Raw genomic sequence first — 22,189 nt, forward strand, 5'->3', positions numbered from 1 at the left:
TACATTAGTAGATGTGACTAATTACCATACAAATTAATTTACGTGTTCCACATTAACAATCTTACTTGCATAAGCATTGAGAAATCAAATCCATTAAACATAATTACAAAGATATAAACTAGGTATAGTAAAGGTTTATCTTTACATCATTAATTTAAAACTCGCCTATAAAGATTATCTGGACGCATTCTGGATGTTAGTTTTTTATTTAACGTGAAGTGGTGGTGGCGTTTTGCGATGGTGAAATAACATAACATCGAAAACGCAAAATGCCAAAATTGAAATATAATTTGGTTGATTTGGAGTGGACATACCAAACCCATAACTAAACCAAATATTAAGCATTTTTGAACTTTAAGGGGGTTTTAAAGAAAGTCCTCATATTTATACCCTTAAAGAGAGTATTATTAATTTATGGTTTAATTTAGTTTTGTTTTTTATTATAAATAATTTTACTATTATAGCGATAATTAATTGTTTAGCTACCTTTTTAATCATAAACAGGAGTTTCAAATGAGATTCAAAATATTATATAAGCCACTTACTTGGTTATAAAACAAAAATAATAATATTATTGTAATCACGAGTAGATAAGCATGTAAGTACGTTACTACTTACTAACTTTTGGAATTCAATGCCCCATATTGATTAATTGTTGCACCTTTTTTTTTATTCACTATAGGCAAGCGCTTGACCATAATCACAACTCATGAAAAGTGATTATGTGGTCTAAGATGGGACGCGTTTACCTATGAGGTGCCTATTCACTCTTATTTTAATAAAAATTAATAACATTAATAAAAAAAAAAGCCATGAAATTGATTAATTGTTTTTTTATTACTTAAGGCCTCCATATAATTTATTATGGTAATTTCTGAAAGTTCCTGCAAGAGGGATTACGAAGTTTACCGGCGATATTGTAAACCCAAAAATATTACCTCTTTAAAAATATTACTGTAAAGGTATTTCGTACTTACAGTGAGATTACTGTTTTATTACCACTTCATAAAATGTTCACGGTATATTTTTTATTATTATTATTGCAAGGTAGCCCTTGACTGCGATCTCACCGGGTGGTAAGTGATGATGATAGTCTGCCAATTTGCGCTTGACCAGAGTGACTATAGCCAAACCCCTTCTCATTCTGAGGGGAGACCCGTGCTCTTCATGTAAGACTCATCGGTTTCTAGTTTTCTACACTGCATCGTACCAGAACGCTAAATCGCTTGGCGGCACGCTTTAGCCGGTAGGGTGGTAACTAGCCACTCCCATAGCCTACCACCAGACATAAATAATTTTACCCCTGTCAGGAATCGAACCCAGGACCTCCCGCTATAAGACCGCAGCATTCACCACTGTGCCAGATAGGTCAAATCAACAATAATCAAAAATGTTTGCCGATTTTGAATGAAATCGCACATGACCTGTACTTGTTTACTTACCTACTGGTATTTCTTGCGTAAGGGCATCGAAAGTGACCAACGCGACGGGTCCCATCACACGTACCGTCAGCTTACAAACATTATATTATTATGTTAACGTTTATTACCGGCAGCTTTATTCATTATGTTACGCTAATGTTGATTGATGATCCATGGACTTTACATAAAAAGACGAACAAAACTTTTGAATTATCTACTACATGTATAGTACGCGACAAGTTGAGATGGCAATCGGTATGAGGCGACCGTACACCCGCACGTCACCCGCGGTCCTCGCAGCGGGTTGGCGCAGGGGCTGTGCGGGTGTGCGGGGCGTCCCTACCCCGGTTGCCATCTCAACCTGTCGTGCACTAATAGGTAAGTAATATAATTGTACAAGCTTCAACTTAAATAAAAAAGATTTGTACATTATTATGCTCGTAAGTTTGTGTAAGAGTATTTATTTTATTACCGGCGGTATAACATGTTGTAACGTTGTTTGCTTATCACACTTTTTGAAGGCTCTCGTAGTTTTGACAGTTAGCCTCAATATTACAATCATAGATTTGGCCACAGTCAAAGATCATTGGCCATAGTCATAAAATTTACGATTTTAAAATCAAAACAGCATATTAAAATATATTTTTATAGATTACGAATTTAATGATCAATTAAATATCGATTGTACATAATTTTCTAATTACCGATTGGATAATTTGGTATGAAATAAAGGCAGATGTCCCAACCCCGATGTTTAGCGAGAAATTAAATGAGCGAATTATTACTGGAAGCGAGTTGGCGAGCAACGAGAAGCGAGTGTTTAGTTGGGATAATCGCTCGTCATACTTAATAATGAATCTCAAATGAAAATTATAGTTCTTGATAGTACCTATGCCTCAAAACCAAACATCAGCTAACCTTGAGTCAGAGTGAACTAAATTTGAATAAGCAATTCGTTATCACTTGTTTTAACGGTGAAGGAAAACATGGCGTGGGAACCTGCATGCCTGAGTTCTCCATAATGTTCTCACAGGCATGTGAAGTCTGCCAATCCGCACTTGGCCAGAGTAATGGACAGTAACCAAACCATTCTCAATCTGATAGGAGAGCCGTGCTCAGTAGTGGCCCAGTGATAGGTTAATGATGATAATGATGACATAAGAGTAAGAAAAAGCTAAAGATTGCGAATACAGGGGTCTAGGCTCCGAATACGATTTTGTCCCATTCGGTGTCAAGGCCCTTGGTCCGTGGGGTCCTAGCGCTATAAGGCTTTTTAGGGAAATATCAAAAAGGTTAGTCCACATCACAGGAGACCGAAGAGCTGGCAGCTACCTCGGACAAAGAATTAGTCTAACCATTCAAAGGGGGAACGCTGCCAGTATCTTTGGAACCTTGCCTAAAGGGACTTATTTAATAATTTATTTTAGTTACTATATTATATTTTTTAAAGTTTTTAGTTTTAGATTCATTGTTTTAAATAATTTAGATTTTAGCTGTTCTGAAATTAAATGGCTTGCACTAACCTAAAGTAAGAGTAAGATCAGAAATATTATTTTTAAAAGTAAAGATCATCGTACTATTGGACTGCGTGCCAAATTCTTCAAAGTCGTTTCTCTATAAATGGTCATGCGAACGGTACCAGCACATAGCTATACCTAATGGTGGCAACGAAATCGTAATTTCTGAGAGGAGCGATTTGTTTGCCATCTGTACACATTATCCGTAGCGGGTGTCGAAATAGAAAAACATACGACAATCAAAACAATTGGTTTATAACTAGATCGAGCCTGTCGTCATGGGAGTATTGGCACAGAATATGAACACTTAATACTACTACGTATTGGTAAATATACTTATGTAATTGGCAAATAACGATAACTGGTAAATAAATAATTAATAATAATCGATCGTTTCTTGTTTTTTCTTTTTTGGCTGTGGAAATAGCTGCCTAGGTTTGCCTGTTTGAGCAGCCGCTGAGTTTCTTACCGGCTCTTCTCAGTAGAATCTGCACAGATGATGCGCAGATATTTCATCCAGGTGGATTTAGGTTTTATATAAACCCCGTTGGAACTCTTTGGTTTTTTAGCACGAAAAGTAGCCTAAGTTGGTATATTAATTCCTGGGAAGCTATAGAGAATACCAAATGTCAAAATCGGTTAAACGGATGTGCTGTGAAAAGCTAGCAGACAGACACACACTTTTTTGCATCTATAATATTAGTACGGATATGAAACTAGTCGGGCCTACGTCTAACCACGTGAGTACAGATGGAATCATCTATATGTATAATGTAAATCACTCACGATAGTTTAAACGCTAAAAAAGTATGGATATGGATTAAGTATTGATATAAACAGCCGCACCACTTAGCCAAGCCTTAAACTTAATGCAAAAATGCGAGACTGTGTGAAACTGGCAAAAAACGCTTCTCTATCGGGCTTTCGGGCTCAAGGAAAATTACTTAAAAAGTTTCGAGTAGGGCTTACAAGGCCGTACCTATACACGTAGATAGATTTGCTAAACGAGCTATCAAACCGCAAATTCCATTCGTGAGATGAGTCAAGTGTTGAGTGATTCCCTTAAAACGGTTAGTTTTGAAAAATTATTTCTATAAATGGATATTATAAGTATAGATTTAGTGACTTTTTAGAGCATTGTTTTCTCAACCCATTTTAAATGTCGTGACCCACGAAAAAGCGTGGTAAAAGTTAATTAAAATACCCAAGTCTTGCCATCCCTTCACTATAAACTTACAATAACATTTTCATTGAATTTTATACGTTTAAACTTTGAAAGCTCCCCCAGTAAGTGATGTAAAATGACATGCGTCCTAACCCCAGATGTACCTACCAATAGGTTCTTACTTAGATGTGAAAAGCGGAAGATATAGGAAACGTTGACGCTTTCCAAGAATAGACTACACGTAATATTATTGACTGACTAGCAACCCGCCCCGGCTTCGCACGGATAGCTTACCTATTACAATTTTCGCGGGGATCTCTAATTTTTTCGACATGTGTAAATTGAAAATTTATAACACCGCCGTCAAGTGAAGGTTACCGTAACTAGAAAAGAGCTGATACCTTTCAAACGGCTGAACCGATTGTCTTGGATTATAGCTAAGAACACTCGATCAATCCACCTTTCAAACAAAAAAAACTTGATTAAAGTCGGTTCATTAGTTTAGGAGCTACGATGCCACAGACAGATACACACGTCAAACTTATAACAGCCCTCTTTTTGGGTCGGGGGTTAAAAATCGATTCAGTAGTTTACTACCAATTACTACCCTACAAACAAACTTACAAACTTTACCTCTTTATAATATTAGTAGGTTTGGCACCTTAATTATTACTTAGAAGGATAAGAAAAGCCTAATAGATTTAATCAGATGCTTATTCTCTCATAGATCTCATAGATCTATCTGTACGGAAGTAGATAATATTATAGTCTGAGTGTAGCAACCTAATGGTTCTAGTACCTACCTAACAAATGATTGATTCTAGAGAGTTATTGCCAGGAAGAAAGCAAATATACTTACACAAGTTGAGAATCTCAACACTATTAGTTAATAGTTACCCAATCAATTAACTTTACAAAACATACTAAAAGTAATGATTGACACGGAATAAAGCCGAACCGTTTGGATTTCATTGGCTGCAGACGTACGCAACCAATTAGTTAATTTCAGCAATTATATTCATCATAATTATTAATAATAACACAAGAAGCTAGTTTCCCCGAAGGATACAGATTAACCTAATAAATCGTTTGCGTAACACGCGGCAATCGGACCTCGTTACATCCTAGGCTTGCATTTAAAATTTCAACCTTCATTTCCTTTATACAGTCCTTAAAAGATGTTACCACGGATGGTCCCTAACTCAATACTTTTAAGGGTCATTATTCACTAACACTTCTGAGTCTGTCGCCAGCAATGCAGTTGCATATGATGCAACGTAGTCCAAGAGTTAGTTAAGTTAGCCAAGCACCGGTCAAAATTCATATTTCCATAATCATCATAACTATTAATCCGACAGTAATTAATTATACGCTGTTTAATTTTAACACAGAACCGAGACTAGCACTACCTTGAGACTACATAGAATAACTTTTAGCCCGAGAAAAATTCCTTTTCTGAATTTTTGCACAAAGGTTCTCTTTATAACGGTGGCATGGAATAAGTACATATATTCCACAGGAAGAAGCTGCGGGTGATTGCTAGAAATCTATAATATAAGCCCGAATTCACTAATCTAGGTTGTTAAGCATGTTCGATTGTACTCGTAAGAGTAGCTCCGTTGGTGCTAAACGAATCGCATAAACACATCGCCATAAACGTTTAGCAGCTCTTAAACTAATATAACTCGACCCGCCCAAAACCAATAAAACCCTTTGACGAGTTACCGACAGGAGTCCGCAGGTCACGTTAACTTGGTCGATCACTAATATTCCAATCATGGAGTCAGGATACGGCCACGCATGTTGCATGTAAAGTGTGGCACACTAACTTGGCCTTTATTGCCTTGCAGCGCGCCAGCACGACTGTGACTACGTAGAATTATGTACACAGGACATCGCATACATAATAGGCTCTAACTTTTGATGGTCATTGGCCCTAGTTCACGAAATTGGGTAATTAATATTATAATGTACGCGTTACATCCATACTAATATTAAAAAATGCGAAAGTGTGTCTGTCTGTCTGTCAGGGTTAGCTTATATCCCGACGAAGTAAATGGGCTACTTTTTATCCCGGAATATCAAAGAGTTCCCACGGAATTCCTTAAGACGCATCCGCGTAACCGAATTGTATGAAAGGTACCGAGGTAGCTTGCGTCCCTGTAAATGACATAGGCAACTTTTTATCTCAGAAAATCAAACGGTTCCCACGGGATCTTTAGAAACCTAAATCCATACGGACGTTTCATACAATCGTAGTTCCAATTTCATTTGAATATTAAGCAACCTAAGTCCATGAAATTTTGCAGACATATTCTAGAAACTAATATCTATGTCTGTGGTTTTCCAGATTTTCGTTAAAATATTCGGTTTCAAAGTTACGCGGTCTTAAAAATTTTCATACAAATCCCAAGATTTGTATGAAAATTTTACATGAAATTACAGGGGCTCCAAAGCCCCTGTAATTTTAAAACTACATATTTTTAGAAAAATCTAAAACACCACAGACACAGATATTAGTTTCTAGAATATGTCTGCAAAATTTCATGGACTTTGGTTGCTTAATATTCAAATGAAATTGGAACTACGATTGTATGAAACGAGTGGAAACGAGTGACGGAGAGAGCCCTGTTAACACTTAGGCTATTTTATATCCCGGAAAATCAATGAGTTTCCATGGGGTTTTTAAAAACCTATATCCACGGGAATGAAGTCACGGTAATTAGCTAGTATTATGTAAAAAATATACCTACTTATACTATAGGCTGGCTGCATAAAATGTGCGGAAAGCGGCATTCTTATCGAAATAGCGATCTTCTTTGGTCCACCCGCAATCGGCAGGTGACTATGCAATAGAGATTGAAAAAATGTAGGATTTCTTCTAGTTCGTAGTTACATAAGAAATCAATTATCTAGAAATTATATGTAACACCATGACCAAAGTAAAAGAAACAATAAACTGAGTCAGCCGAAACACTCTCGGGGACTTTCGATTTCGAAATAATTGTTACTCACCACCCCAGTTGCGTGTTTAAGACAAGCGCAACTTTGGTAATCGTTGTGCAAAATATCCAAAATTGTTGTTGTGACATTTTCAATTACCGATTTTTACTCTTTTAGTCAAAGAGGCACCTATCTATCATTCTCTATTAAAAAAATAGTATTTAACTGGTAACAACAATTTCAACAAGTGTAAATTAAAAATTTATAACACCCCCGACAAGTGAAGGTTTCAGTAACTAGAAAAGAGCTGATAACTTACAAACGGCTGAACCGAATTTCTTAGATTATAGCTAAGAACACTCTCGATCAAAGCCACCTTTCAAGCAAAACAAACTAAATTAAAATCGGTTCATTAGTTTAGGAGCTATGATGCCACAGACAGATACACATGTCAAACTTATAACATGCCTCTTTTTGTTTCGGGGGTTAATAAAATTGATATGTTCTTTCGAATCGTATTCTCAGTGAAATAATTTTTCGTTAGTATAAAATACTAGCTCTATCGTCGCGGCTTCACTCACGTTGAAGTACGCACGTTCAACGGATGGACCGTGAAAAGCTAGCAAACAGACAGACAAATTTTCGCATTTAATCCTTATCCTACTAATATTATAAATGTGAAAGTGTGGATGTTTGGATGTTTGTTACTCAATCACGCAAAAACTACTGGACGGATTTGGCTGATTTGGCTTGGAACGGAGATAGATTATACCCTGGATTAACACATAGGTTACTTTTATCCCGGAAAATCAAAGAGTTCCCGCGGGATCAGCTAGTAATATTAATTTTTAGTGAAATATATTGTCAAAATAAAGAGAGCACCTTCCTTTTGTAAATAGTATCCCAGTATGGAAAATATACCTAGTAAGTGTCAGCAGTCGCGAAATTTTAGTAGGTACCTATGTAGTAGGTACCAACTCTAATTCTTTACATCTAAGAACTTTCTGTCTGACATCATGTTACGAACAGACGTTCGCACTGGTATTTATTCTAATCGCGATGCTCGGTATAGCTAATTGTTACACGACAGTACAAACATACTTACATATTTTATGAGAGAAAAGCGGACGAGTCTGGTTCGTAATACGAGATAATATTTTCTTAGTCGGAAAACGTACCTAGAAATATTGCATGTCAACTAAGCGTGAACAATTTGCTTAAAGTAATTACGGGGAAGGTTAGATCCTACAAACTCAACATGGTCTGAGTATGTATGGTCTTAACAAGTGTAAATTAAAAATTTCACCCTCGACAAGTGAAGGTTACAGTAACTAGAAAAGAGCTGATAACTTTCAAACGGCTGAACTGATTTTCTTGGATCATAGTTAAGAACACTCTCGATGTGGTGGCTAGACCTTTCAAACAAAAAAAAAAAACTAAATTAAAATCGGTTCATTAGTTTAGGAGCTACGATGCCTCAGAAAGATACACAGATACACACGTCAAACTTATAACACTTCTCTTTTTGGGTCGGGGGTTAAAATTAAGGAATGTTTGAACTTTAAACAGACGTTAAACCCGTCTGTTTAATTAAAGTTCAAACGCACGAGTTTAACGTAAGTTTACACCACGCTAATTCTTTTTGGAATAAATCAAGAAGGTTTTGCAGTCAGCCAAAAGCTAATTGTCAATATTATATTGTAAGTAATTAGATAAGGCTAGCTTTACACAAAAAAATATTAAACAAAAGAAAGGATGAAATCTGGTACTGTATGATCATGCCCTTATAGATACGTAGGAAATGGAAAAGCGACAACAGCATCTGCATGAGAAAAATGCTAATGACAAATAACAATCAATGGAATTTCTCTTTAAGTGGTACCTTTGTTATTTCTGCTTGGTTTCTGTTAATACATCTTATTGCTAAGAAAAGTTGTTGACTCGTTTACTTACTCATAAGTTTATGCATTCTTAGGGGATGCTAAACGCTTAATATTGGATCACCATCATCAACCCTGACCCTGGTGAAAATGTATTTATATCCTGATCATCAATACATTCAACTGAATTGTCATATCAGAGGTCTGGAGTACGATCTCGGGCAAGCATCTCTAACTTTTCGAAGCAACTAAATGCCCTACAGGTTTCCTTCAGGAAAGGAAAACTGCAGGGCAATTCAAAACACTCGATTCGGTAATTTATCGTACGATAAAATGTATTTTCAATTGAAAATACTTTCTGTTTCTGTTCTTTCTGTTTTTTTTTTGTTAATTGTTCTGAATCGCAGAGAGCGCATACAGTTTGAGTCGAGATATTCTCAAAGATGAATGAAGTCTTGTTATCCATGCTCAGTGCTTGACCGGCGATGGGTTTAACTGATGATGATAAGGATGAGGTAGGTTTAAAAGCAGTGGTCAAGCGAAAGTGTTGTTGAATATTTTACTACTTTGACGTCGTTAACCATCGCTTACATAGGCAATAATCATTAAACAATCATATTGTCGATGCACACAATAAGGTAAGAGAGAAATGATTGCTCGAGGCGACAAAAAATGTATGCCGATGAAAGTGTGAGGTCGCCATGATATTTTCTCTAGGGGTCATAGAGTTAATGGCGTTGAAAATAAAGTACTTATCCATCAAGTGATAGAATCCAAGATAATTGATTAAATGAATAAAGCTGGACTTTCTTTACAAAACGATCCAGAAAAGCACAAAAGCTGCAACGCATTTTTTATACCCGGCGTGTGCTACCATACTAAAAAAAATCGCCTGACACACTTTTTTATTGGTCTAAAACTATTTTCGCATTATTGCCTTTCTAATGAAACCGGGTTGGGGCACTTCAGTTGGATGGTTTCAAAGTCTATAACGGACATAGATGTGTTTTTATATAATAATATTATTATTGATTGCTTATTATCAGGGATCGAACTACCGGTAATTTTTATAGCGTTGCCAAAGTACCTTAATGGTATGTTAACGTTAAAAATAAGGAGCGATAAAATTAACAATACCGATTATAGACTGATAATATCATCGAATGATTAAATTTTTAACCCCCGACCCAAAAAGAGGGGTGTTATAAGTTTGACGTGTGTATCTGTGTATCTGTCTGTGGCATCGTAGCTCCTAAGCTAATGAACCGATTTTAATTTAGTTTTTTTTTGTTTTAAAGGTGGCTTGATCGAGAGTGTTCTTAGCTATAATCCAAGAAAATCGGTTCAGCCGTTTGAAAGTTATCAGCTCTTTTCTGACGTTACTGTGACCTTCACTTGTCGGGGGTGTTATAAATTTTTAATTTACACTTGTATTTAGAGTAGTAAGTACCTATTTGCAGAAGTTTATTTTTGTCGATGGCTGGCAATCTAATGTAGGTACCATGTAGGTACATACCGGAAAACATCGTAAATCTTTCCGGTTTAGGCATTCGGTTAGTGGGTCAATGAACCGGTCACTATCGCCTACCTACTTAATTACAGTCAATGGATAATAGAAACTACAATATCTATTTATTTTCCGACCCGATGATGGCGTGAGAAACGAAATTTTTAATTGTTTTTCGTTTAACCAATCAACTCGCAATAACACCTTGCTATGAAATAAGAGCCAGTAAAACCATTTCATGAATGTCTTCTTTGGGACTTCAAACATTATTAATTTGTCGCTAAATATTGCCTAAAAAAATCTGCCCGAAAGCTCCTAATTTAGTTTATTTTCCTGTGATCCCGTGATCCTATTAATTAATAAAATATTGTGTAACTAAATTCTTTTTCTTTATTTCAGGTCCTGAAGATCGAGTTTCGAGTGAAAAAGTTTAAGTGATTTTCGAGAAAAAAATGTTTATAGTGCCCTCTATCTCTCTAAGCTAGTATAAATTATAATTGTGTATAATTAATATTAGTGCCAGTGGAAGTGATTGGTGGTTTTTTTCAAAATGATGACCCTGTACAGAACCATCAAAGGGACCAGCACTACGAAGAGAAAACGGCGGGAAAGAAGGTAATTTTTCAAAATTATGAATGTAATGGCTTGTGGTAAATTTCAAAAAAACCTGGCATCATAGAGCCTTTAAATGGATGAAAAGTTCAAAGGAGAATTCAAGAGTACTTACTACAAAATAAATGTAATGCTCTTGTTAACCCCCGACCCAAAAAGAGGGGCGTTATAAGTTTGACGTGTGTAGCTGTGTATCTGTCTGTGGCATAGCTCCTAAAATAATGAATCGATATTAATTTAGTTTTTTTTTTGTTTGAAAGCTGGCTTGATCGAGAGTGTTCTTAGTTATATAATCCAAGAAAATCGGTTCAGCCGTTTGAAAGTTATCAGCTCTTTTCTAGTTACTATAACGTTCACTTATCGGAGGTGTTATAAATTTTTTATTTACACTCGTTTGTTGTTAAGCTTTCGACAGAGCGGTCGTGGTCGTCACTATCGTGCTGTGAAACGCTTGACAATGCGTCTCTCCATTTCCCTCTGTTGGCTGCCTTCCTTCTTGCCTTCACTCATGTAAGAGGGCGTCCATCGCAGACCTCACTTGGTCTGTTTATCTCTTTGGGCGATCCACCACGTACTCTGGCACCCTCTACTATTCCTAGAACTACCTACAAGAAAAATACATCGTCGCGTCTAGATATGTGAACAAAGAAACACCTGGCCAAAATCTGACCCATCATCAGGAACTGACTTTAATTTTTTGGGCTCATTCATTAAGGCTAACGGAACAAATTTAGCTAAGTTCATTTTAGAGGCAGTTTTAATCATACTTTAGTCATTGCATATCTACTTATTTGTACTACTTATGTAACTCATTATATGATTACAATCAGTTTAATTAACCTAAAAAGCTATCTAGTTATTCCTTGTATGATGTGGAATTCTTTAAATCATTATACTCGTTAGTTGTGATACCTACTTATACCTGATTAAACAAGATGCACGTACATGTACGTATTTACTTAATAACCCTATACGTAAGTGTTATTAGAACTTTATGTAGTATAGCTATGTCCTTTGCATCATTTTGGTTGCCTGGAAGAGATCGCTAGGTAGCGATAAGGCCGCCAAATTGTATACCTGCCTGTATTTTGTTGTACTTTGTATGTGTTTTTTCTGTACTATTTTTGTGGTGTACAATAAAAGTAAGTATATTCATTCAATCATTCATTCGTAAGTATATTCATTCAATCATTCATTCGTTCATTTTTACAATCATTATGCTCGTGGTTTTAAAACTTCTATAGGTAGTTAGAACTTACAAACAAGATCTAAGCTCCAATTTTCCCTGTGATAACTTGTACTAGTTTACATAATAATATCATTGTTAGCCTATTAACCGGCTCTTAGTCATTTAACCCACTTTCTGAACCTAATCTAGAGCTTATAAATTCTGCACAGAAAGGAACAAGCTTTCGCAAGATTAGACTACTATGTAGATAATTGCAGGCCGCTAAACTAGTTCAGGAATGTTATCTGGACTCACTTTTGATACTAAATCTGTAGTCCCTTATCTATACTAGTGACATACATTTATCGACAGACTGTTAAATTAGTCAGCAGATTTTATTTATTATAATATTTCCATACCTACCAAATGGAAATTTTCCTAATGAAAGAATCCTATGTAATGGCAATTAATATTGTTGTATGATAATAATAATAATTTGCGTGTGTTGTGATAGCCTTTTATAAATTAGGTAGGTATTTGTCATGAATCATGATCCCTAAGATATAATTGCAATTTGGCTTTCCTTAACAAAAACATAAATACCTAAATATTTATATTGCAAATATCTAATAATTACATAACAACACGAAAAAGGCTTTAAAAAAATTAGGAGGACTGGATCTTAAGGAGTCCTTAAAAAATTAAGGAAGTTGTTATAAAAAAAACATTTAATCTCTGTAGTTAAGTACATAAGTTTTAAGTATATAATTAATAAAATTATATACTTAGGTAATTTATGTAGCGAATCTTGTAAATATTTAAAAATGTTCTAATAGTAATAGTAAACTTACTCGACGAAAATACTATTTTCTACTAATTCCTAGATTTAAAAAATATAATATCAAAAGTAAAAAAAAAACTAGTGTTAGTGCGATTTAAAGAACACAAGAACAAAGTGTATTTCAGTAAAAACTAACTGTAAATAAACTAAAATAAGTTAATGGACCGATTCTTAGATATAAGTACTTTTATAAATTTAATTGCTTATTAGCTCTACTCATAGACTAGATTGCTATGTTAGTAAAGTACTGTCGTCAGCACTTTATGATAATAGAAAAAATAGTGAAAATCCACAAAATCAGTTTTGGTAACAAGGTAATTTTTTATTATTATTTATTTATTAACTCATAGAAATAAGGTGCGCTTTCAAAAAGTTTGTCTAAAAATTTATGAGCGCCTCTTACTGCTAGTGGCCGTATGTGGAAACATTTCACATGAGTGTATTGAGTCAATGATTGAGTGAATGTACGCTCACTAGAACTCTAATATATAGTCAGCAGATATACTGCTAGATGGCGTTAGCTGCCATTATTAACACAAAATGCTAATATAGTAAAATTATTTTTATGTTACGTAGATTATAATAGGTTAGCTACAAAAAATAAAGTTAAAATTACTTATAATAATGAGAGAAAGTATTATATTTTCAATTAAGTAAATAGGTACATTTTTTTTCCATTAGAACTAAGTTTTCATAACATTGACTGAAACTTCACCCATATCACTTAGGTACTTATTTTATGTATCCTGAATCTACATTTTCAAATAACATTAAAGTAAAGTAGGTACTTAATTAGGAACATTTTTCATCTCGCTAGCTTGCAAAGGCTATTTTGTTGTTTGAAATCTACTGGAAAAGTCTTCTTCGTCTACGTGGTTTTACGTTTTTCGAAAATCCCGTGGTAGTAGCTCTATATTGTTCTTTCGGACAAAACTCAAAATCATTTATTCAAAGTAGGTACTATTGTACACCTTTCGATGGACAGCATTGTTAGATTTGTAAGATGATATAATGGTGACAATTAATGACGTAAACTTAAAACTAAAGATACAAGGGTTTCAAATGCGCCCACCTGAGAAGAGCTGGGTATTCCTTTTACTATCACCCCTTCACAAACAGTAGCCTTTGTCAGTCTTCTCTATACCACAAATAAATCGGTTAAACGGACGGACCTCTAAGAATTCCGTGGGACCTCTGATTTTTCGTGATATAAAGTAGCCTTCGTCCTTCCCTGGGATAGATATATCTGGCCAGCGCTTATTACTCGGTGCATAAAGTACTAATAAGGAAAAGACATATATATTCCACATTCCATATTATACTCCAGTGAAGAGCGCAGAAGTATACTCAAGTTCTATATTTTCATCCCATTTCCACTGGCCTTCACTCACTTTTCCCAAAATAAAGCCGATCATAGTTAGCGCTGCGCATAGCAATGTGGCTAACATCATAAACATGTATCGGTAAATGATCCCTTCATAGTGCAAGCGGTGGACTGAGCTCATGGTCAGTAGACTCTGACGCTTGTGAGATATATTCAAGAAAACTCGCCAGACCATATAGCACAGGAACAAAAAGTATACTCCAGTCAAGATATTAGCCAGTATTATGAATTTCAAAGCTAATGTGCCTAAATTTGTCACCCAGATTGAGTAGAATGGGTTACGCAACTGAACCACTCTCTCACACATATCAAATATAATCAGTGAGATGCAAACCATAGCTACAGCACTCAAGTGGCACCAATATTGTTTGAGAGTGTTCTGGGCAGATACATCCTGGATGATCACAATATTATGTTCCCCAACAAAAACAAGCCAGAACGAAAACAGCATTGCATAATATACTCCTTGCCTAATGTTTCCGAATAATAGCATAAACGGCAAGTCAAATTGTAATGTGAGATATTCTATAGGTGCATTTAGAAAACACAATGCTATCCCTAAGCTCAAAATCATCTTTTCCAGTAGAACAGGTCTTCTTTCCAAAATATGAATTCTACGCCAGAACCAAACAAGCATTGCAACGATACATGGGAAGAATACTGTTTTTAAAGACAGCCAGACTTTAGTAAAACCTCCATCTTGGTTGATAACCGTAACCCACACGTCTTTTATGTAGCCATAATGTGCATTCATGACGGTTGTGTCAACAGGTAATCGTAAATTTAATAAATAATAATCATGAACCAATGATCCAAGTTCAAATAATGGTAAAAGGGAGCAATGATACACGTATTTCTCAGGTTTGATATCAGTATCACAGTTTAGAACCCTCCTTTCCATCGATTGTGTGTATAATTTCCAAGCATCATCCAGATCACCTTTATTTCGGTAAGCCAACCGCGCATCTAAATTGTAAAGGCATGGCGCAGCGTCACTTCCATCTGAGAGTGGTAGCTAATGTCCACTTGCAAAACGCCTATTAAGTTCTGTTGCCATCTCGAATACTCGCCAACTCGAGGCACCGGCATTTGAAATGCAAAAACGATATCGCGTTCGGATATATCGCCATGAACAATGTCAAGGTCGACCTCGCATTTGCTGGCACCGTGTGCGTAGAACCACTTTGTTGTATCATTTTTCATAATAAACGTATCTTTGCATTCAGTTCCGAGGATGTTTACTGCATTTGCAGGCACGGGTGCGACCAGTCCACCGATCAGGAAACATATTATTTGACACAATAAAAGAAATGCCACTAACACAGTAAGCTTTCTTCCGCTTAGGTTTTCGATAATTGTCCCCGCCATTTTATTATTTAACAACAATAAATAAAAAAGTGTCCATTTAATTAATAATAATAATCGGCACTAAAATCAAACGAATTCCATTGTTGTTGAGACCGACGACGCCCAGAATCAAAGAGTATGGTAATCACTACGTTATATCCAGAATTGAAATTGATGGGATGACATGATATTGACATGCGCATGCGCAGTGAGCGATGTTGCCACTACAAAATCTTTACACATAACGTTATAATCCATTCCAAGTTATAGTCTTTCTTATAACGTTATGAAATGTGTGTTATTTTTATTTCACGAATTACGAGTATATGTAATTCTTTTAAACGGCCAGAGATAACTTATCTTATCTCTTTCGTCAAAATTGTCTAAATAGATGGGCCGTGGAAAGTTAGCAGACAGACTAAGACACTTTAAATAATATCATAAATAATAATTTAATAAATAAATTTTATTTATTAATATAGACAAAAATATCTTTTACTCAATTAAACTTTAACAAGTACTTTTGAATCGTCAAATGCATGCAACCACTGCACTGGTTCGGAATGCCTTTCCTACCGAGAAGAACTAGCAAGAAACTTAGCGGTTGTCGTGGGACAACCGCTAAGTTTCTTGCTAGTTCATTGCTGCAGTTGAATTAGTATGGAATAAAACCTAGCCGACGAACTACATACCTTCTTCTTATCTTCTTCTTCTTTCTCTTCCCTTCGCATCATGGTAGCCCTCAGCATTTGGCTATATCTTAGCCAGGCGTCTTCGCTCGGCAGCATGCGCACCATAAGATTTCCGGCATTCACGTCCTCCGCGTCGGTCGATCGAAGCGCTTTTGCTCTTAGGTCGGCACTACCTGGGCATTCGAAGATAGAGATTTAGGAGGTCAGCATGAGGTAATGCCACGCAGTTCCGTGCTCACCTTAGTAGACATGGGGAGGTTATTTTAGTCCGTGCAAGTCGGACACACCCTGCCAGCAGGCCGATGTCCGTAGGGATTTTTTCCTCCCCCGAAGAAAAAAAAATAGGCATATACCTATAAATACTTGATATAACTAGGTAAGTTCCAACTAAGTAGGTAGGTATCCCGAGATACTCACAATCAGCAAAACTTCGACGTCTCATCGATAACAATAAAGATGAACAAATCAAAAACGGTTCACACAAAAACATAATCGAGTAATTAAATCCATGTATTTCGTAATTAAGTTGATGACTTCAACCGACGTTATCGGGTGTTAGTGGTCGATGATTTGGTATAATAGCTTTGTCTATTTTTTGTACAAATATCAAAACAATATAAATTAAAAGTGATGTTGAACGACTGATCTTTTATGTTTCTTCTTCAGCAGCCAAATGTTTTTTTTTTCAATATTCTTATCTCTAGTAGGGTAGGTAAAAACCTACCTAATGATGTTGTGAATCTATGGTTAGGTTATGATGTAAAAAAAATTGTGAACGGTAAAATTTCTTTACCTCTCATAATAGTAATTGGATGATCTATCACACTATCACACTTCACACTAATATTATAAAGGCGATAGTTTGTATGTGTGTGTGTGTGTGTGTGTGTGTGTGTGTGTGTGTGTGTATATGTTTGTTACTCCTTCACGCAAAAACTACTGGACGGATTTGGCTGAAATTCGGAATGGAGATAGATAATATCCTGGATTAGCACATAGGCTACTTTTTATCCCGGAAAACCAAAGAGTTCCCACGGGATTTCGAAAAACCTAAATCCACGCAGACGAAGTCGCGGGCGTCAGCTAGTACTTAATAAACTGCACTTTTTTTGTTTGTTTTGTTCATTTTATAAGTAGATGTTTCTCCTCTTCTAAGGCAATGCAGCCAGCGTTCTTGCACAGTTTTACGAATGTACCTACTTGGCACCCTGCTTCGTTACAACACTGATAGAGTTGATATTTTTGATTTATAATTTTTTATATTTAAGTATAACTTACTGATTAAAAAAAATGGTTTGAGTCTCGGCCAGTAAGAGTAATACACCTCCGCCTGTCTTTGCCTCTGATATTATATTATTGCTGCTTGGGTAAATATCCACATAGGTACCTACCTATTGTATTGTATAGTGTATACTACTATTAGAAATGTATCAACTAGGTATAGGTAGGTACCTACGTCCTATTTTTGTATTTTGTTCGTTTTTAGCCCCCGACCCATAAAGAGGGATGTTATAAGTTTGACGTGTGTATCTGTCTGTGGCATCGTAGCTCCTAAACTAATGAACCGATTTTAATTTAGTTTTTTTTTGTTTGTTTGAAAGATGGCTTGATTGAGAGTGTTCTTAGCTATATAATCCAAGAAAATCGGTTCAGCCGTTTGAAAGTTATCAGCTCTTTTCTAGTTACTGTAACCTTCACTTGTTAACTTAACTGTTCATAACATTTATATCTAGTGATTACAAAAAGAGTTATAATTATACATTGGGTCAATTTTAAGATTGCTGTTAAAGGTCAAGTTTGATGATGTTCGTTTTATTTGCTTAAAATTGTAGCGATGATTTATGAGTCAGCATTTAACTTAATTGTTGAAGACCGTCTGGCTCAGAGGTCAGCATATCTGCCACCCTGCCTGGGTGTGAAATCGTACCTACCTGGCTTAGTCTGGCTGCTAAGCTGAGATTCGTAAAGGTACCTAACCTTAATAACGAAGAAGCATGTATTATCTAAAGTACAAAATATTTACTAAAGTCTAGAGTTAGTATTAGTTGCTCATAAAGCAACCAGACATAATCGACAGGTTAATTTTTATTCCGGAAAACCAAAGAGTTCCCTCGGGATTTTGAAATAATAAATCCACACCAGCGAAGTTGGAATCAACTAGTAAGTACTTAATATATAAAAAATCACATACAAAATATTTTTGATACATTTTTATTGCCAAACATCTAAAAGAAATGAAACAGTCAACTCTAAACACTATGTGAATTTCATAATACCATTTGATGTAAGGACTGATTGTATCATTGGATAGGTAGATATGTAGGTAGGTACATTACATTAAGGTTCTTTTATAATACTTAAATGTCATGTTTGTGTAGGAGTTCAGATATAGGCTAAGTGTTTATTTCATGTTCTCTCGCGTTTCATGTCACTTCATCGATCATTGGAGTGTATGAATAACGTGTAAAGCCGGCTCTACACTCGCGGCGCGAACGGCCGCGAAAGCCCGCTATAACTGCGAATCACGAGTGTAGATGTTGTTCACGCCTTCGCGTTCGCGCTTCGCGCGTTTCCCCGATCAGTGTCGGTTGTTGGTCCGCGACAAAGGGTTTCGTCCATAGTCACGAACAAGACTGTAAAGATTTGCGAGTGTGGAGGGACACAGTTCACGCGTGAATCGCGGCATACATTCACGGCGCGAAATAACGGCGCGACTTCGCGCCGCGAGTGTAGAGCCCACTTTATGACTGAAATTTTGCAATAAACCTACCCACCATTGTGCTACCTACTTGTTGCAGTGTAATACTGCACTTCATTAGGTTACAAAAGCATGTAGGAACAAGTTAGGATAGACAAATTATAAGCACTTGCTGGTCGATTTCAGAAAAGCTACATCAATCATTAAATATTATAATCTCAATTTTGTAATTTACTGAATTTATGGTGTTTTTGTAGCAACAATAAGGATGTTGCGTATGTCAAAAATAAATAATTCTCAGTTATTATAAATATACAGGATATAAATAAAATATAATATCTTCCAAAATAATCGATTAGGTACACTAAAAAAGCACGTCAAATCATTGTGACGTCACATGCCAGTATTTCATAGAGGCTCGCATATTAAGTGCGTGTAATTAATTTGAAAAATTTACCGTATATTTGTAGTCAAAAGTGAGTGAGTATCGGTCTATCAGAGGTAATAATATAAAAATAAGAGGGGACATATTACGGGTCAATTCGAGTTAAAGTCGGGGTAAGTCGTGTTCGATTGACGTGTTCTAGATAAAATTAAAGTTACTTATCGACAATTTAACTCCGTGCAACAACTGTTTTGCACAATAATAGTGGGTGTTAATACGCTTGTACGGACGTACTTGGTTTATGAGTAATCATTAAATTCAATGTATTTTTAGATAGGTAGACATGAAGTTACAAAAAACCGGCCAAGTGCGAGTCAGCCTCGCGCATCGAGAGTTCCGTACTCGGGTATTTTTTCCGACATTTTACACTATAAATCGAAAAGTATTATGCATAAAAATTGATAAAAATCTATTTTAGAATGTACAGGTAAAGTTCTTTCATATGATACTCCACTTGGTATAGTTATCTTACTTTGAAAATTGAAACATAATATTTAAAAAAAAAATTTTGATGTCACCATCACCACCAATTCACATTTTTCGGATTTTTTTCTTTACTTGTGTTATAAGACTTCCAAAATTTCCAAAATGACTACCTTCCAAATTTCATGATTCTAGGTCAACGGGAAGCACCCTATAGGTTTTCTTGACGGACACGAAAGACAGACAGACCACAAAATTATCCTTTAGGGGTTCTGTTTTTCCTTTTGAGGTACGGAACCCTAAAAATAAATAAAAGGATTTGGGATGGACCTCTAAAATCTTGTGGTAACTCCGGTAATTTTCCGGGGGAAAAAATTTGCCAATGTCATCCCCGAGATGTAAGCTATCTCGTTACCAAACATCAATATCGGTCAAACAAACGGGCCTCGTAAAATCCCGCGGAAACTCTTCGATTTTCCGGGATAAAAGTACCCTATTCCATCCCCGGGATGTAAGTGTCTCTGCACCTCTGTTATTTTTAGATTGTACCTCTACTTGCAAGTCCAATGTCCTTTTTCTTCTTGAAAAAGAAACAAACCCTTACTCTAAACAATTTGCATCGGTTGCATCGGAAATTTTAAGAGAGAAAAGTAAGCGTAAGAGCCAACGAGCAAATACCGTAGTCAGCCTAGCTGCAAGGACCTATTCCTGGTACACTTTATATGCAGCTCGCGAAGAATTTTGAGAGACACAAAAAGGCACCTCGTACCTATTAAAACATAAATTCTCACTTACGAACCATTATCTCTATTGCATTGTTAGCTTATCTGAATGATAAGGCCATACCAATTAAAAATTTGTTCTAGTAATAAATAAACCACACAAACGGAGCAAGCGGGCGGCGGTGTTGTGTTGAATTGATGATACCTGCGCTTGCTCGTTTTGTAAACGCTGGTTGCATATAAAAATGTGTGGAGAATAGCACCTTACGAATCGTTAATTACATTAAAACATGCTTTAACTAAAATGTACTCTCATTCCCGATAAGTTTGAGTTAAAAGCAATCCTAATTTTATATATATTTTCGTCTAGCTAGAATTTTTTAATTAAAAGATTTTGATTATTAATGGATTAGATAGTTACAATGCGGAAGAATCTGGGAACCCACCGCATTATTATCCCTAAAGAACTCCTGCTATTATGTGTTAATGGGAAGGAGTTACGACCCTCAACAATGAGGAATATGACTTTAAAGAGAGAAATAGTTACAAGTGCAATAACAAATACAGATAAATTAATTTTAAAGAACTCGTACCGTAGAATACCAACTTACCTTTTGATTTGAAGCTACAATCTTCTTTATTTAAATAATAATAATCGTTGGTGCGTTTATATGTGTCAAGTAACTCAGTAATATCTATATTTACTTACTATGTGATATTATAAATGTGAAAGTGTCTGTCTATCTGGCTGTCTACTAGCTTTTCACGGCCAGTTGCATGATTTCCAAGCACCAAAACTTACGCGAACGAAGTCGCGGGCACTCTAGTATTAAAATAAAGCTTCCTCGTGAATTTTCCAAAATTTTAAACGAAGGTAGTAAAAATCAATCAACATTTATCGACTGTACAATTTTCCTCTACATTGAAATTCTGAAACATGACGAAGATATCAATCGCAACACAGATTCCAAGCATTTTTTTAAAACTAAATTCCATTGTTTTTAAGCAACTTCTTATTATTTATAGTACATCTTGATAGTAAAGGTTCAGTGCGCTTTTCGAATGCTTCTGTTTATTTGGCAACGTTTTTTAATATCGTAAAAAATTGAGTCACAGAATTTTGTTTTTTTACTTTCCTGGCTTAATAGGTACCTACGTAGCTTTTGTTTACCGAATGTTCATTCAAGTTAGGTAATTTTTATAGTATATCGAAGTGATTAATTAATAATAAATAATTGGTCATGTACTTATGATGGTTCTTAGTATAGTGGTTTATTACGATTTTAGATTTTACCTATTTTTAGAATTTTGATAATAACTATCTGGATTTGAACTTAACTGAATATTTTAACCTATCAAAAGTTTGACCAAAAGCGATATTCAGCTAAAAATGACGAAGCGTTCGTTAGTGTGGACGTTTTTCT

General features: G+C 35.7%; 1 protein-coding gene and 1 pseudogene across 1 annotated transcript in view; one reads left to right on the forward strand and one right to left on the reverse strand.

Moving 5' to 3' along the window:
* Positions 1-10,914: 10,914 nt before the first annotated feature.
* Positions 10,915-22,189, forward strand: part of LOC123869925 — a 206,677-nt gene continuing 195,402 nt past the window's right edge. Inside the window, exon 1 of the mRNA XM_045913042.1 lies at positions 10,915-11,048. Within this exon, the coding sequence (XP_045768998.1) occupies positions 10,984-11,048 (65 nt within the window). The 5' untranslated portion in view covers positions 10,915-10,983. The remainder of the gene's footprint in view (positions 11,049-22,189) is intronic.
* LOC123869917 lies at positions 13,038-15,928 on the reverse strand (annotated as a pseudogene).

This window comes from Maniola jurtina, chromosome 2 (genome assembly GCF_905333055.1).
Source record: "Maniola jurtina chromosome 2, ilManJurt1.1, whole genome shotgun sequence".
Lineage (NCBI taxonomy): Eukaryota > Metazoa > Arthropoda > Insecta > Lepidoptera > Nymphalidae > Maniola > Maniola jurtina.